The sequence below is a fragment of the Denticeps clupeoides genome, chromosome 17 (assembly GCF_900700375.1).
Source record: "Denticeps clupeoides chromosome 17, fDenClu1.1, whole genome shotgun sequence".
In the NCBI taxonomy this organism is placed as follows: Eukaryota; Metazoa; Chordata; class Actinopteri; order Clupeiformes; family Denticipitidae; genus Denticeps; species Denticeps clupeoides.
In genome coordinates this window covers 10,518,047-10,536,506 of record NC_041723.1, presented here as the reverse complement: position 1 = coordinate 10,536,506, position 18,460 = coordinate 10,518,047, and the positions used below count along the sequence as shown (strand labels likewise).

The 18,460-nt window shown below is 44.2% G+C and overlaps 1 protein-coding gene across 2 annotated transcripts in view; it reads left to right on the top strand.

Annotated features, from left to right (window-relative positions):
- grm8b (glutamate receptor, metabotropic 8b) overlaps nucleotides 1–10,802 on the top strand; it is a 76,747-nt gene extending 65,945 nt beyond the window's left edge. For both annotated transcript variants that reach the window (XM_028957907.1, XM_028957906.1), the window contains 4 exons: nucleotides 3,295–3,431; nucleotides 5,030–5,965; nucleotides 9,805–10,054; nucleotides 10,283–10,802. In XM_028957907.1, coding sequence (XP_028813740.1) covers nucleotides 3,295–3,431; nucleotides 5,030–5,965; nucleotides 9,805–10,054; nucleotides 10,283–10,332 — 1,373 coding nt within the window. In that variant the 3' untranslated portion in view covers nucleotides 10,333–10,802. The remainder of the gene's footprint in view (nucleotides 1–3,294; nucleotides 3,432–5,029; nucleotides 5,966–9,804; nucleotides 10,055–10,282) is intronic.
- Nucleotides 10,803–18,460: the final 7,658 nt, after the last annotated feature.

The following is an 18,460-nucleotide window of genomic DNA, read 5'->3' as shown; positions in this document are numbered from 1 at the left end:
TGTTGTGTCGGCCTGCTTCGGTGTTTGTTTGTTTTTCTCTGTTTTCCTGTTCTGTTTGCCGTTAGTCGTTGTAATTCGTTTTGTATGTATTTCTTATTTATTTATATATTTAGTAGTTAATAAAATACTTGTTAAAATTATCCGTTTCGTCATAGTAGGGTTACGTTTGTGTCCTTACTTTTGTTACGGGCCGGAGCCCTAGACCGGTTCGTAACAAGGTCCCCCTACATTTTACAAAATGCACCTTCAAGTATTCCATGACTAATTAATATACCTTTAGGTTCCCTCAGAACTGAAAATATATTGTATATATGCTATGCTGTCTTCTTTCAGTACTTACAATGGATTGTAAAATCCCAATCTGTCATAAATTGAGAAACCCAGGGGCCTCTGGGCTCCCCGTGTCCCGTGTTTCCCCAAGACTGGTTTTTGCTGTGTGTTTGGTTTGATCGTGTGTAAATAGGTCCAATTGTCATTTCAACTTCATACATGTTGGACAATACATAGTGAAACAAAACAACGTTTTTGTGGAACCTGATGCTGTGTAACATTTAAACAAAGTTACATTCTGACATAAAGTGCACATGTCAGACAAATAACCTGACAGATAACCTACATGAAGTACAAACACGGGACACGGGCAAGACAAGCGGTGCAAGTATAACAAGGATAACAATACAGACAGCGCTAAAAACCAGTGAAACAAGTCATGAAGGTGCAGAGTAACAATGTGCAAATGCTGCTGTAATAGAAATGTAATAGAGCTATGTTCTGGACATATGAGGTACGGTGTGTACGGTGAGTCAGGTGTCTGAGTGTTCAGGTGTCTGATGACTTGTGGGAAGAAGCTATTACACAGTGTTGCTGTGAAGGCCCGAATGCTTCGGTACATGTTTCTGGATGGTAGGATTGTGAAGAGTGCATGTGAGGGGGGTGTATGGTCCTTCATAATTTCCTGATAAAGCAAGTGTTATAAATGGAGTGTTATGGAGTGAAGCTGTCCTCACTATCTGCTGTAGGGTCTTGCGGTCTGATGCGGTGCAGTTCCCAAACCAGACATGGTTTTGTCGCTCTAACAAGGGTGTCCCGGACGTTCTCATATGATCGCTTAAGGCGTTGGACTTGAGACAGTTGACAAGGGGGCGGCTGTGTTTGCCAGCCCTGAGTGACAAACTACAGGGGACCTTATTGAGTGCAAGGCGTGGTGGACTTTTACCTCCGTTCAAATAAACTTTGTTCATCTGTTCCCCCAACCCTCTGTGTCCATCGTTCCTCTGCACCTCGAGTGTGACATAAATGTCTGATTAGCATGACAGTGACGTTAAAGCTGTCCTCCTGTTTTTAAGTCTCATTTTTGAAAGCCTGATTATGCTTTGAATCATCGGTAATTTGGTGACATTTTTCCTGAAGCGATGTTCATATATCACCTGAACCGGAAATAATTACGTGGAAAGTTAATTTAACCATTACCAGCAAGCTACATGGCACCCTTCTCTGCAGCTGATGCCACTTTAAGAAAATAATGAAGAGGCTTCTGGCTTTTTTCTCCCAAGCTGAACCTATTGTGGGCAGAAAAATATTGCAGTTTTATGTCACAGTTATTAAGGTCCATTATTCTCAAAGACACATTGGTGAAAGCCATGCGGGGAGGAACGATGCCGGAAGAAAGGCAATTATGTGCTAAACAATCAGTGGGCTTACTCAGATTTTCAGAGCCTTTTAAAGCAGAGTCTGCGATAGAGGAAAAAAAACATCTTCTCTCTGGAGCCACATGGGCAGTGTCCTTCACTGCAGACCCGACATCAAATACAAGTCATGTCCACGTCTCAATTATAAATTACTCTTCAGGTTTGGCCCTGGCAGAATCTTCTGCTCGTTCTTCTGCCTTGATTGGGCCCAACCTGTGATTAAGTTTAATCTAAAGATCTGCCCGGCTCCCTAATTATCCTTCAGGAATGCCACGCGCTTTATTAAATGTGAAGCAGTGACAGTCTGGTGCTGATTGTGGCCCCGGTGCAGGTCTTTGGGTTTAAAGCCCTGGTGATTGAGCAAATTCCAAAGATTGAAAAACACAAGAATATCTTATGTGTGAATGCAAGTTTCGGGGAGAAAGGGACAAGCATGTTTATTAATATATTAGTATTAGATATAATTTAGAATGTCAGATTTTTAGGCTTTTATTGTGATGTTGGTATGTGCAAGAATTTATAATTATTGTTCAGTTGTGGCATGGAAACATTCAAATACAATGAAATTAATATTTTGAGTTTTTTCAAGGCTGCCCGTGTTCCAAACACAGAAAATTAAAGAATATCTTGAACGTGTGTGTGTGTCTCAGTTAATGTAATTGAATGCACGCATAGTAAACCTAATCTAGTTAGATTAGAGGGTCTCTTGTACTGCACACTATAGTTTTCTGTCATGCTGGTATATGCAGACAAGCACTTATATAAGTTTTCAAAAGAAAAAAGGCACAAATAAAGGGCCTCTTCAGTCGAGACATCAAGACCTTAAACCTTTAAATCCTGCAGCTCAGGTTGCAGTACATTCAGCAGAAATGTTTTTTGTGTCCTTATTAAGGAATGCATTTAAATTCCAGTAAGGAATTAGAGTGAGTTATGCAGAGCTATGCATGCCTTGTTTTTAATGCATTGCTTAGCAGCTGCTCTTTCCGGTGTGATGCTATTCTGCGGACAGATCGCAGAGCGTGAGAATTTTTCCTTTTCCCACCACAGATATTCCTTCACTTCATCTGACACCACACAGCCCCTCCTGGTTGCCTCAGATGGCATTCTGCAGATGCTTTAATAATGCATGGCTCTGGGCCTCATGAGATGAGCGTTCATAATTATGCCCCACCCCCCTCCATGGCTCCTTCTGTTCCTGCTGCAAGTGTTTATTTTGAATAATGCATGGTCTTGAACGATTTCACAGGGCAGGTTAATATTATTTGTGCTGCGAGCTCCAAGGCAGGATGTAATCAGCCAGGGAAGCCGGTTGTGGAGCCGTGTGGTCTGGTCATATTTCTGACTATTCGTGCCTGTTACGCTCGGAGAGACACAAATCAACCTTATAAGTGAGGCTGATTAATTCTCCTCCTGTGATAGATGGTGACCACTTAGATGGTGACCGTTTCAGCCCTTGTGTATATTACTGTTTGTTATGTTCACTGACTTAATAAAAAAATGAACTCAGTTCTGACATTAAAATTAGTTTTTTACTTTTTTTTCTGCCGTTTTGTTTAAAGGTAAATGATGCTTGTTGTGAATGTTACATGCTGTTTTCTGTGCCCAGGAAGTGCCAAGACTCCTGTAGTGTTCAATGAGAATGGCGATGCCCCTGGACGCTATGACATCTATCAGTATCAAATTACCAACAAAACAGCAGAATACAGAATTATCGGCCAGTGGACGGATCAGCTGCATTTAAATGTGAGCAAATGCTAAATTAATTTGCATGGCATGCATGACTATAAGCACAGGTACATCGATAAAATCTTTTACTGCCCATCATCCATTTCCTGGATTTCAATTTTCAATCCACTTTTAGAGAGAGAGAGATTATTGTGCTGGAAATAACCTTTCATGCCCCATAATCAACTCTTACATGAAATAGAATATTTACTGGAATTCACAGGCAGACATAAATTGACAATTTGATTGCTGAAATCCTGAATCTATTGGCAGATTCAGTGATAAAATATAAAAACTCATATTCACAGATTACACAGGAAAGTGATTGCTTTGTCATTGTGAAACACTGCAGCACAACACACTGTGCACACTGCTTTTAACCATCCTCCTTAGTGAGCAGTGGGCAGCCATGAAAGGCGCCCGGGGAGCAGTGTGTGGGGACGGTACTTTGGCACCCTGGCGTTTCGGGATTTGAACCTGCAACCTTTTGGTTTACGAATCCGCTTTCTTACCTGCTAGGCCACCACTGCTTGAAATGCATTTCTTTTTCAGTGTGTATCAGCATCAACATGAATATAATGTAATTTGTTATTAGCTGTCATCCACATGTGAAGCACAAACAGGCCTTTCTAAGCAGTCACATCTTCTTTATGTGGGTTTTATGACGATGTATTTATTGTACTGATGAACTGATTTACACAACCACCACATATCAGCATCAATATAAAAATAATATTTTTAAACAGCAGACCATGTTGTAAAAAGTAAGATGGGCTGAAAACTGAATGCTGTGTTTTTTTTACAAACCCTACAAGAGATCTGTTAATAATCTTAATTTAATCAATTAAAACCTTAACATTTAGCCTTTCGATGGGTACCACACTCATTCACTAATGTATTTAGTATTTATTCCTAGGTCATGCCTTAATAAAACATATTTTCTGAATTTTAAGGGGTTAATAATATTAATTTTACATAATTTACAAACTTATATATATATTCTGAAAATATTCTTCTGTTATAATCATTACTATATATACAGTACAGGCCAAAGGTTTGGAAACACCTTTTCATTCAATGTGTTTTCTTTATTTTCATGACCATTTACGTTGGTAGATTCTCACTGAAGGCATCAAAACTATGAATGAACACATGTGAGTTTTGTACTAAAAAAAACAAGTGAAATAACTGAAAACATGTTTTATATTCTAGTTTCTTTGCTCTGATTACTGCTTTGCACACTCTTGGCATTCTCTCGATGAGCTTCAAGAGGTCGTCACCTGAAATGGTTCTCCAACAGTCTTGAAGGAGTTCAACACCAGAGGTGTTTAGCACTTGTTGGCCCCTTTGTCTTCACTCTGCGGTCCAGCTCACCCCAAACTATCTGGATTGGGTTCAGGTCCGGTGACTGTGGAGGTCAGGTCTCCACTTTTTGTTAAGTACATAACTCCACATGTGTTCATTCATAGTTTTGATGCTTTCAGTGAAAATCTACCAATGTAAATGTTCATGAAAATAAAGAAAACACATTGAATGAGAAGGCGCGTCCAAACCAGTACTGCATATATAATCAATTTCAGTTATAATCATTACTTCTTGTACTTTGCTGTACTCAGTTGGATGCAATGCAGTGGGCGAACGGGGACACCTCGGTACCCTCCTCAGTGTGCAGCCTGCCCTGTCAGATGGGAGAACGTAAGAAGACTGTGAAGGGTGTCCCCTGCTGCTGGCACTGTGAGCCCTGTGAGGGTTATTACTTCCAGGCCAGTGAGTTCACCTGTGAGCTGTGCCCCTATGACCAGCGGCCCAACCTCAACCGCACCGGCTGCCAACCTATTCCCATTATCAAGCTGGAGTGGCACTCGCCTTGGGCGCTGGTACCCATCTTCGTCTCCATTTTGGGCATCCTGGCAACCACATTTGTAATGGTGACATTTGTGCGCTACAATGACACCCCAATAGTTCGGGCCTCCGGCCGTGAGATGAGTTACGTGCTGCTGACAGGCATTTTCCTTTGTTATGTCATTACCTTTCCCATGATTGCCACTCCGGGACTGGCAACTTGCTCCTTCCGGCGCATATTCCTCGGTTTGGGCATGTGCTTCAGTTACTCCGCCCTCCTCACCAAGACCAACCGCATCCACCGCATCTTCGAACAGGGCAAACGTTCGGTGACAGCGCCACGCTTCATCAGCCCAGCCTCCCAGCTGGCCATCACCTTCAGTCTGATCTCAGTGCAGCTGCTGGGGGTGGTGCTGTGGTTCGCCATGGACCCGCCTCATGCTGTGGTGGACTACGGAGAGCAGCGCACTCAGGACCCTGGGAATGCCCGTGGGGTCCTCAAGTGTGACATTTCTGACCTCTCGCTCATCTGCTCGTTGGGCTACAGCATCCTCCTGATGGTCACCTGCACCGTCTACGCCATCAAGACAAGGGGCGTGCCAGAGACCTTCAACGAAGCCAAGCCTATTGGATTTACAATGTACACCACCTGCATCATCTGGCTGGCCTTCATACCGATCTTCTTCGGGACGGCGCAGTCGGCAGAGAGGGTAAGTAAAGTGAAAGTGAAGTGATTGTCATTGTGAAACACTGCAGCACAGCACACGGTGACACAACAAAATGTGTCCTCTGCTTTTAACCATCACCCTTGGTGGGCAAGGGCATCCATGACAGGCGCCCGGGGGAGCAGCGTGTGGGGACGGTACTTTGCTCAGTGGCACCTCAGTGGTACCTTGGCGTTCCGGGATTCGATTTGGCAACCATCCGATCACGGGTCCATTTACTTACCCGCTAAGACACCACTGCAGGAACACTGGACGCATTCGCACAACGTACACTGGACCAACTCACATAATACAGGACAGGGTACAAGGACATACAAACAAGCAGGCGGTATTTATACACATATCGTCAGGTATACACAATCAAAAATAAGGACGATGACATAGACACCATGAAACAGGTACAGGTCCAGTAAGCACGATGCATGTATTGGTGTTGCTTCTTTTTGGATTATGTTTATATAGATTATTGTAATATGTGTGTGATATTCAGTGTTTTATCCAATCATCACACCTCATATTCCGTTTTTAACTTCACCGCTACAACAAGTGTTGAGGCTGGAGTTGAAAAGGAGATGTGATATTGTCAGGGTGTTTGAGAGCAGTTAACCGTTTCTACGGGCTCCTTCTTTTTAAATCTTTCTCATGAAGACATTATTAAAACTCGTCTTCTCTGTGTCAGAAATGATTAGGCAGAAAGGCGTGGGTAGCCAGCTAGTTTCTCCTCTCCAAGATAAAGTTAACTAACCAGCAGACCTTTCAGGTTTATTCCGGTAAATCCGGAAGACGTTCCGCCATCAGCCAATTTCACCGTCTCAAAAAGTTTGTTGTTCAGACTCCTTTAATGGCGTGGTGCGTGTATGCTGAGTTTTGGATACTTGAATACCCCTCCAGGTTTTGTAGTGCAGGCTGAATTTAGCTGAGTTGCCTGGAAATGATGAATGCTGTCGAACGCTTGGAGCCCGTGTATTCAGGGTCTCTCGAAAAAGTGCCCCACCGTATTTAGTGTTGATATTTCCTCTCCCCACTCACCGTGGCTACTGTAATGTGGCATTCCCTCATTATCCAGTGGCTGGGATGAACATCAAAACCCAGCACAGCTGGGCCTTTTACAGAAACGCTAGAAGTCCCATGGAAATGTGCTGCAAATTGGCCCTAATGCCGGTTTAAAAATTGTCATGTCTAAAAATGGTTTCAAAGTTGCTTTTGCCACGGGAGATTTCGTTGCCGCGCCGTGTCAGTCAATTTGAGGCTGTGATGCAGATGAGATGAGTGGAGCACTTGCTTCAGTGGCTGCACTGTGTGTTTCTCCAGCACCGTGTTTTGGACCAGGCATCATTAGCTCGGTGCGCCGTGAGTGTCAGAACAATTTCTGTTGTGTAGTTATGCAACCCCCCCCACCCCCCTCCATCCCTCGCACACACTTTTCACCGCCGACGTGCAGTCGGCTTTCACAGGTAATTACAAAACCCCAAGAATTGTTCACTTTTGAGTTTATGTATTGTTTATGTATTATGACATTTGTGCGGGATGTGCAATATCATGCAGCGCATGAACAGACATTTCTGGGTCTTTTAAATAACATGCAAATTCATGCTGCAAAGACAAAAAAACTAAATAGATTGTGAACGGCTCGTCTTTAGATATGCCAGTGAAAGTGCTGCATGTGGTTTAGCATTAAATACATCTGAGCGATGAAACGGAGCAGTAACGTGCGCGCAATGAAACAAAAGTTAGGAAACAAATGTGACATGAGAACAGAATTCAGACAGCATTTCATTTTCTTCCCTGCATGATTTTAGACACGTAATTAGAGCTTCTCTGTTGGTTCCTTATTATCACCTGACATGTTTTTGCACTTCTTAACCACATGTTCAGCGGGAAGTAGGCAAAAAAATGAAAAAGGTAGTCCCAGCGCTCTCACAACGTAATATTTTATGTTTTCATGCCGGGACATGCTCTGGCTTCTCTCAGTTGAAGGTGAGGAGGTTTATAATGTTAATATCAATATATGAAATTGGCACATCAAGGGCACACTGCCTCTTTTAATATTATTATTATAAGGAAGTTAAGGAACTGGCCCCATAATCCGCCAAGGTGCCACTGAGTTGCCACTGAGCCACGTCCCCACACACTGCTCCCCGGGCGCCTGTCATGGCTGCCCACTGCTCACTCAGGGAGATGGGTTAAATGCAGAGGACAAATTTCACTGTGTGCACCATGTGCTGTGCTGCTGTGTATCACATGTGACAATCACTTCACTTTAAATTTATTATTAATTTATTATTAATAAATGTATTATTATTAAGTGAGTGGCCTTGGAAGTACGGGGTCTAGTTCTTAACTTTAACTTTATAGTCCTTATCTCGGTCCCCACTACCTTCTAGTGCTGGTAGGGGCTGTGCAGTTAAGTGGCCCAGTTATAGTTTTGACCTAAAAGCCAGTCCTTCCTCCTACCACCTGATCAGTTCTCTTATTATAGATGAATATAAATAGATAGCATTAAATCTAGTCCATCAACATTAAAAAGTCATGGTAATTTGACTAGACAGCTTTACTTTAAAAGTTGACATATTAACATGCACACTAATAGCATGCGGACAAACAACATTGTCTGCTATCATTTCTCAGTAATACAGTTGGGAAATTCTATTTGGCCAACACAATTTGGTGCTTTGCTTTATTTAAGTGCCACTTTCGTTCTTTCCCAATAAAAACATTATGATCTGCTTAAATAGTGAACACACTGTGTACTTGCAAAAAGTTGTGGCTGTGTTCTGAGTGTTCTGTACCACCGTGCACAACCAATAATCTGTGAGTAGACTGCTTGAATGCCTTGTATTAGGGGACCTGGTGAAGAAGGAAAGACACTTGCATGAATAAGAAACCTTTACCAAGGTCGAGTGGGCTTATGATCAAAATAAAAAGCTTGTACCAGGGCCTGTACTTGAACATTTGACTGAAGGTGGCCATGAAAAAAAAAGAAACCAGACACGACACCAAAAACTCGACATCAATGTATCACCACATACAACCCCCACATGAACACAATGCTCCCTCAATACACCGTATTTGCTCAGATGACTCCAAGTTGCACAGTGAGATTAAAATGATGTAACTCGATTGCACGTACAGTATTGCACGTACATTTAAAAACAATACTTCGCAGTAAAGAAATGAAGAAAAAAAAGAAGATTACTGGGCAATAAACCCAGTGGAATTGGCTGATATTGGACTTTTCACATTTCTATTTTTAGTATTAGCATGACAGGTTTGGACTATTAATGTAGACAAGATTGCTTAAGTATGGAAATGCTACAGGCTCATATTTTAGAGGTGCTGCATAATACAACACAAATGTCTTGAATTAAAGCACTGACAATCTTTCTGCATATCTTGAGAACAAACAAAGAAAATCGGAAGAATAAGGGACCTTATGCTACACAAAAAAAAACAGAAATTAACTGGGTAGTTAGTTTCTCCTCTGTTTATTTCTGTAAATCCTCAAGACGTACATTATCAACCCAAAACGGTACATGCAGTCGTGGGAATGGAATATGAAAGTGCTTGTTTTTGTCATTGTCACAGCAAGCACAGCACACGGTGCACACTGGGAAATGTGTCCACTGCAGTTAAACCTTCACAATTTCCATGAGCAGCCATGACAGGCGCAGTGTGTGGGGACAGTACCTTGCTCAAGGGGACCTCAGTGGCACCTTGGTGGTTTAGGATTCGATACACGCAACATTCCCCGCTTTACCCGCTAGGCCACCACTGAACATGATGATATGTGTGATGATGGTTTTTTTCTGCTCTTTTTCATCTAGATGTACATCCAGACGACCACGCTGACCATGTCTCTCAGCCTCAGTGCCTCTGTGGCCCTGGGGATGCTCTACATGCCGAAGGTCTACATCATCATCTTTCACCCCGAGCAGAATGTGCCCAAACACAAGCGCAGTTTCAAGGCCATCGTCACAGCTGCCACCATGACCAGCAAGCTCAGCCAGCTGGCCAGTGAGCGGCCGAACGGAGAGGTGAAGACGGAGCTCTGCGAGACTAAAGACACCAACGCCAGTGAGTGCTGCTGCCCAGTTTTCATCTCTTATTATTCACACCTGCACAGTCATGCTGGTTATCTCATTCATATGCCACTATAAACTATTATAGCCCATTATTATTATATTCCTTTGCAATAATATATTAAGAGCTCTCAAAAGTCATTATTGAAAAAAGGGGATTGCATGAATAATTTATTAGTAGATCATTCAGCACTTAACGAGCAAATCATTTTTCCCCCCCCAGCCCTGTCAACAAAAACAACATATGTCAGTTATGCCAATCACGCCATATGAGGATTGTGGAACATTCCTGCCATTTTTCTTACCCGAAGTGGCTGTCTGACGAAGTCTCAACAAGGACATGCAGCTGTCACTTCCATTTCTGTCCAAATTTACAGCTGGTCCAGGAAGAAGTTAAGATGCGTCTCGTTTATCTTGCAATCAGAAAAAAAAAAAAACGAAAGCACTTGATAACAAATGATGGAATTTCTATGTAAGGACAGTTAAAAAAAAAAAAAATTGGAACATTCCAGAATGAACACAAAACTGTAATGTAATTCTGAAAAAGAAAAAAATGTTATTCTAAGTGTGAGTATTAGTTGTTGTGCAAACTTTTTCGTCCCACTGTGTCTGACCTGCATTACAAGCTTTTGTCACTTGTATTGGCTAATTTAAATTATGGCCCTGGATTGTGAATCATGTTTGGAGCATGCAATTTTTATACAAATCATCTATTTATAATAAAGGAATGTTTTGCAAATGTGTAGCTTTGGTTGGTTGTGTGTTTATAAATCAGACTGACTAGTGATTTGAAAAAAAAGGCGACAATGCAAATAATTATAATAAAACTTCACACAGTTAAACAGGCAAAAAGTTTAAACTACAGTAAACAATACAAGATGTGCACATGAACGATACATGCAATAAACACGCTAAATATAAAATGTGAGACGCAGAATTCAAGCTGGAGTGCCATAATTGTTTTTGCTTATACAATATTGCTGTACTGCAATCAGTTCTGATATATAGATAATGCAGATTCAGATGGCAGATATTATTTTAATTTGCAGTAGAGTGGTAATATATTTATATTTACATGCTGCCTATTCAAGCGATAGTGAAATTTGTGTGGCTAAGCAGGTGCAGAGTCTAAACTGATGACCGTGTGGTAAAACCCCAGTACAAGCAGTTTACATGTTTCTGAGCACATCACATGGTCGGTGTATTCTGGTCCAACGACACATGCAAACCCTCTCATAACCTCATGATACCTGCAGAGCTGAGAGAAAAGAAAGGAGGAGAGATGATAGAAAGCACGTTTTATGCCCATAAGTAGGACGATTGCCTCCTGCTTATACTGAATTCAGAGAAACGGCTGCCCGGTGTGCATTTTGCCCTCATCACCTGACTGAAATTGGGTATTGATGTATGTTAGGATTGAGAGCCATTTCAGTGACTCCCAGACTCCAGAGGGCCGACGGTCAGAGCCAAACCTTTCAAATGGAGTTGGGGGCCACATTTTCCCAGGAATCGCTTCACTGCCAACGTCTCTCCGAGAGCAAGGCCAGCAAGTCACACAAGAGAGTTGTGCTGGGAATGAACTTTTGAATAGTGTGAGTCCTTTTATGTCTGATGAAAAAAAGGACATTCAGTACTAGAAATACGTAAGAGAACCCATGACTTAGACTCCCACTTTTATATAATAATGTGGTAAAAAAATTGGTAATTTGAAGTGCCTGGAGTTTATAGACAACATTTCGACGTGCGTGTGTGAAGAATAGAACATAAAATGAGCTAAAAAATCAAAATATTTGAAAACTAGAATTTTGAACTACTTATGTCATGAATGTGTAACGGGGAAAACAAGCTTTTTTAAAATAAAAGGGTGCATGTATGCCATACATGAAACACACATACACACACACCGGAGGTAAAATGACGGATGACAGAACACTTAAAAGACACATTCATACTAATTATAACAGCAAAAACAATCAAGGTGGCACAAGGGAACAAGAAAAAGCAAAATACAAAACTCATGGGAGAACATGGGACCAGAGCACCGGGAAATGTTCAGGAATGTGTCAAGCATAAATGTAAAGATTATAGAAGTGTCACAGGGGGAATTCGATGACGCACTTGCAGACATACTTTCGGCGTAGGGATGAGCCGTCGTACCGGTAGAGGACGCTGGGCGAGCGGGGCAGGAGGACCGGGGGCGCCTGGCCGGCGAGGAATGAGGACGCAATGGACGCGCTGCAACGCAGCGGGGAGTCAGTTCGGGATCTTTGGGAAGGACCGGGGCAGAGGAGAACCGGAAGACGGCGGGTTTCAGGATGGTTCGGTATCTTTGGGAGGACGGGAGTAGGTCTTGGGCGGCAGGAAGGTAGGGGAGCATCGAATCCCGTCTTAACCGATGGGTCAGGTAGGTTCAAGGTCAGGGGCAGGAAGAGGTTGTAGTCAGGAAGTTCCGGTCGGGGTTCCTTTCGTGGTTTCCAGGGGATCAGGCAATTCTCGAAGTCGTGGGCAGGCGAAGGTCGTATTACAGGAATCTCAATTATCGTAGGTCGTGGGTAAGAGAGCTAGCGTCTCTGGCGAGTAAACTCATACAACTCATTTAACTCATACAAAGAGCGGGCGTGTCTCCTTGGTGTTACCTCCCTTTTATACTTGCCACCGCCCGCTTCCATTTCCTCTTCCGGGTCGTCGTCTCCCAGGCTGGTGAGGTGCCCTCTAGCGGGCTGGAGGCGCGTTGGCCATGACAGAGCCCCCCCCTCTTAGGCCCGGCTCCTGACGGGCCCGGTAGATCAGGGTGTGGGTCGGAGAGCCGTTGCGACGCTGCGGAGACGGAGGCGGAGACTGGGGAGGTTGCAGAGGGGATGGGTGAGCCTGGCGGAGGTGGGAGACACGGAGGACTGGGCCGATGCGGCGAGGCACTCGGAAGGGTCCACGTTTTTGGGGACATGGCTTGGGTTGAGGGGTGTGGCCAAGTCGTCCCATAGCGACATTCTGGGGACAAGAATGATTCGCTGCTGTGGCATGTCGAGGGTTGTGGTGGACGCATTGGCGTCCCCACTGTTTAATGGTGCCTGTGGTCCAGTCAATGTGGGGTTCGTGGGCGGTCAGCCAGGGGTAACCCAGCACGATGGGGTCATGGGGTGTCGTGGTCAGATAAAAGGTCATGGTTTCGATATGGTTGGGCTCAAGGCAGACGAGAAGGGGTTTGGTTTGGAACAGGACCCGACCCGAGCCCAACGGGCTTCCATCCAGCCCCCTGACTGCACGTGGTGGGTTACACCGGGTGACCGGGAGCTGGAGTTGGGTGGCCAGGTCGATATCAATTAGATTCATGGCTGCCCCAGAATCCACCAGAGCTTGTCCCTCATAACGGCCAGGTTTGGGTGTCCTCCAGCAGATGGTGATGGGAAACAAGCAGCGGGTGGTGGAGCAGGGGGAGGCTTTGGTGCTCACCAGGGGGCTCTGCACCTCGGGTGAGCAGGGAAGACGAGCTCGGCCAAGCTGCATGGGTTCGTCGACGTCCAGGGGGGGCGGAGTCGTCGGAGAGTCCGGCCAGCGTGCTCTGGGGGCACTAGGGAAAGGGGCGTGGTTACGCCGTTCTCGGCCGCGCTCGGCGAGACGTCGATCGATGGACGTGGCCAGCGTGATTATGCTGTCAAGCGTGGTTCCCCAATCGCGATTCACCATCTCGTCTTTCACCGCCTCGCGGAGGCCTTGGTAGAACGCGACGGGGAGCGCGGCGTCCGTCCACTCACTGTCGCTCGCCAGGGTTCGGAATTCAATCGCGTAATCGCTTACGCTCCGATTTCCCTGGCGCAGCGACATGAGCCGCAGCGACGCAGCGCGCCGCCCGGTTTCGCCCTGGAACACAGTCTGGAGGCGGTCCAGGAAGGCGGGGACAGAGAGGCAGACCGCGTCACGTCGTTCTACCAGCGGCGTTGCCCATTCCAGCGCGCGTCCCGTCAACCGGGTAATTATATACGCGACCGCCGTCTCGTCATCGGGAAGGTGTGCGGCTTGGAGCCGAAGTATCAGACGGCACTGGGTTATAAAACCGCGACATTTCTTGGGGTTACCGTCGTAAAGCGGAGGCGGTGCGAGGCCCGCCAGTGCAGACGTAAGTGGGAGTGGCGGGGGAGCCGCGGCCGCGGACACTGAATAACCGGGTCCACCAGGTTGAGACTGCAGCGCTTGGATCTGCGCCGACAGATCAGCGAGTGTGGAGCTAACCTGAATGAGCGCGTGCTGCTGCTGCAGCTGCATGTCGCGTTGGTCCTGGATCGCGGCTTGCTGCAGCTGCAGGGACGTGATCAGCTGGTCCAGTGTCTCCTGCATGGACCCTATGTCCGCTACGTCAGGAAATGGCCCGCTCTTACTGTCACAGGGGGAATTCGATGACGTAGTTGCAGACATACTTTCGGGCGTAGGGATAAGCCGTCGTACCGGTAGAGGACGCTGGGCGAGCGGGGCAGGAGGACCGGGGACGCCTGGCCGGCGAGGAATGAGGAAGTAATGGACGCGCTGCAACGCAGCGGGGAGTCAGTTCGGGATCTTTGGGAAGGACCGGGGCAGAGGAGAACCGGAAGACGGCGGGTTTCAGGATGGTTCGGTATCTTTGGGACAGGACGGGAGTAGGTCTTGGGCGGCAGGAAGGTAGGGGAGCATCGAATCCCGTCTTAACCGATGGGTCAGGTAGGTTCAAGGTCAGGGGCAGGAAGAGGTTGTAGTCAGGAAGTTCCGGTCGGGGTTCCTTTCGTGGTTTCCAGGGGATCAGGCAATTCTCGAAGTCGTGGGCAGGCGAAGGTCGTATTACAGGAATCTCAATTATCGTAGGTCGTGGGTAAGAGAGCTAGCGTCTCTGGCGAGTAAACTCATTTAACTCATACAAAGAGCGGGCGTGTCTCCTTGGTGTTACCTCCCTTTTATACTTGCCACCGCCCGCTTCCATTTCCTCTTCCGGGTCGTCGTCTCCCAGGCTGGTGAGGTGCCCTCTAGCGGGCTGGAGGCGCGTTGGCCATGACAAGAAGTTTATTGCACAGAGCTAAAGTATATTGTTGTACATATGCAGTAGCAAATGTTGACCTGCAAAAGTAATTTACATCTCGAAATAAACACACTGATTCTGTGCTACCAGATTATTTGAATGGGTGAGAGCCATATGGCTGTAAGAGACATGGAGTTTGGAGGAATTCAGAATAATTTCAGATTTTTTTAAACAAAATCCAAATGACTTAAAACTGAACACACAGAAGCAGTTGGCACCAAAACGATGCCTGTGACTATTTTTGAAATGTAAAAATGTTGCATATTATGCATATTGTCATGTGTGATTTGAAAAATGTGGTTTTGCACTCCTGTAACATTGGAAAAAGGTTTCTGAAATCGCAATTTGTTGTGAAGCTGCACAATATTTCATACAGAATTGCATGAGATGATGAAGGAAGATGTAACCAAAGGTATTATTTTTATCCCCCAATAGATTTCCTTTAGCAGTTCTCCTGCACCTATTCCCCATAGGCTCATTCGAGCTCCTGTGTGGCGAACACTCATTAACGTTCTTCTTTCTCAAACGTTGGTTTAAGGGGGAGCTTGGTGGAGACACACCCTCACAACTTTTAACAATGATAAAATGCATTATTAAATTGCATTACTATTCTATCATTAATGTAATAATGTAATACATATTTATAACATGTTTATATATACGTGAACTTGTATATCTATTTTTGATTGATATTTTTGCTTGCCTTTCTGTGAAACAATTGTTTTAGTTAATCCCCAAAGAAGACTTTGTCATCAAGACAGTTATAGCACAGGGTTCCATAGTTGATTCAGAGTTCTGTGAGGAACAAGCCCTTCCAGTAGAAGAACCTCATTATTTTGATGTCACATTGAGCTGTGGAACATTTTTGGGTTCTGTTTAAGCCTTTAGAAGTACAGAGAACCTGAAAGGGTTTTATGACTAATAAATTTCTCATACAGTGACAATGGAGAAGTACATTGACCTCGTGGAGAAGTGTTATTGCTAAAACTCCTGCGTCATTTGTAAGGCTGTCAGGTAGATTGCATAAGATGGTCAGGGTGTACTCATTAAGCAAACTAGCACCAGCAGAACTGAACCCTCAGCTGCAGGATCCTGTCCAGCGAGTTGATTTCGGTCAGTGACTGATGGAAGAATTGCGGCTGTTAATGAGCTTATCAGTGCCTCTTAATCGGGCACTTATTCACCTTGCAGCCATTACTGACTAATGAGAACAACTGTCACAACTTGCAGTGCCTGGAAATTAATGACATTTTTTTTGGTTTTATAAGATTACTTTAAACATAATGTCAAGCAATTTTCCTTTCTTGCAAAGGATACACGTCAATTGTTTAAATGAGTAAATATGTTTAGAACACCAAAATACAAAAAAACTGCATGGGCATTTTGGCTATTTTGGGTTAGGGCATAAATACTCCTTGAAGCCTAAACCATGTTTTCACATTTTCAACTTATCTGTGCAGTCAGATAAGTTAACATGTTTATATTAAGCCATGAAGTTTGTGCAAGTCAAAGCCAGTCGATTCCCCAAAATCATGTTTGGTACCTATGACATGCTAACCTATATGAGCTGCCTTTTGGAAATGCACCTTTGAAGAATCAGAAGGTACCACAACCAGAAGAATCAATGGAGTGGCTCCCCATCTGCCCAGAAACAAAAATTCGAGTGGCCGCTCAGCCACTTCCGTTTGCCTGTCGACGCCTCTTTGCACTTCTACTGGCAGGTGGCCCTTTACATCATCGGCCAGTTCTTGTTTAGGCGTGGAAGCTCTTAATACCCTGGTTTATCCTGTTTCTTCTGCAGTCTGGACTATTTTTTTGCCCAGTTTCTTTATTCTGCCAACTGCATGAACTATTGTAATCCCGCAAACAGGGAAATTACGTTTCAGGAGGCCAGAAGCTGACGTAGTCCTTCTTTGAAAGTAGCTACCCATGTGTCACAGCTAAGGTTATTTGCACCCAGGAACAAGTAGCACAGTCAATTGAGGACACCTATTTGTGCCCCTGAAATAAAAGAGGAAAACAAACCCAACTGTGCATGTCTACCCTCGAAAGAAATCCAACGTGATTTCAGGAATTGAGCTGAATTTGGTTTATGAATCTATTTATGTGCATGTCAGAAATATGCATTTTTGCAAAAATGTAATTAAATCTAAGAATTACAAAATGTCTACATATGCTTGAGTGCAAATTAGATGCACTGCTTGTTACACCTAGATAGTATGGGTTTCAGTGACAAGTGGCTATGGAATGTGGCACACAACATAACACGATGACCTCAAAAAAATCTTGCAAATCTAAAGATGCCCTGTATACTGTCCAGAGTCACTTTGACTGTTTTGGAATGCAACCTGAACTCAGAAAGAGTGTGAATACCATATTGACGGCTGAATCATTTGATTAATGTAAAGCAAGTAATAAGGAAGTGAGCAGGACATCAAGGCAGCCACTCACAAGGTCAGATCATATGGCGTTACAGGCAGAAATAAAATACATGTTGCATTAAAAATAGATGGGATGCTTTCCACTCTGCCATTCTGGAACGCTGGAGAAAATCAAACACTTGAATGTTTGGCAAGATATAATTCGGAATTTATAAAATATGAATAAGATGCCTTGGACCCTCATGTTATAGTGACAGCATTTCATGTCTGCTGGAACTAAATGTTTCTTTTGACTGGGTGATGTCTTAGGATCCAAAGTCATTGACATTTCACATGAACGAGCCAATCCATCGTCCGGTTTGAATCATCTATGCATTTCAATGATTGACAGAAAAATCCCGACCCGGCAGAATATTACGCAGAGCCAGGATTTCTACCTGTCTGGAAATTCATACTGCACTGATTGCTCTGAAAGAAAATGTGATTTCTAAATATGCTTGTGAAGGCTTATGCATTAACTACATTTCACACATTTTTGGGTGCATGTCAATCTGTTTAGTGATATATATCTACAATACATATCTATGCATCTAACTCTTTAGTATGTATGTATGATAAACATACAATTGCAGTCTTGGCGGTTTGAATTACCCTCAAGACAGATATTTATGTTACTGCATCTGATAAGAAAAAAGTTACTATATGAACAATGGCCGGGTGTAATTTGTGATGAGGAATTTGACCTTGACAGCAGTACTAGAAAGCAAAGCTGACAACATCAGCATCTTTAACAACTTCCCTGAGACAGGAAAACTATGTACCTTCAGATTCCACGAGCACAAAGGGTGAATGAATTAAATCCCAGTTCAGCACCTCAATGCTGTTGGTTAACATTACCAGCACATGATCCACTTCACTTCATACAAACACTTCTCTCCAGATATATCCATTTTTAGACATACCGTACCAGATAAAAAAA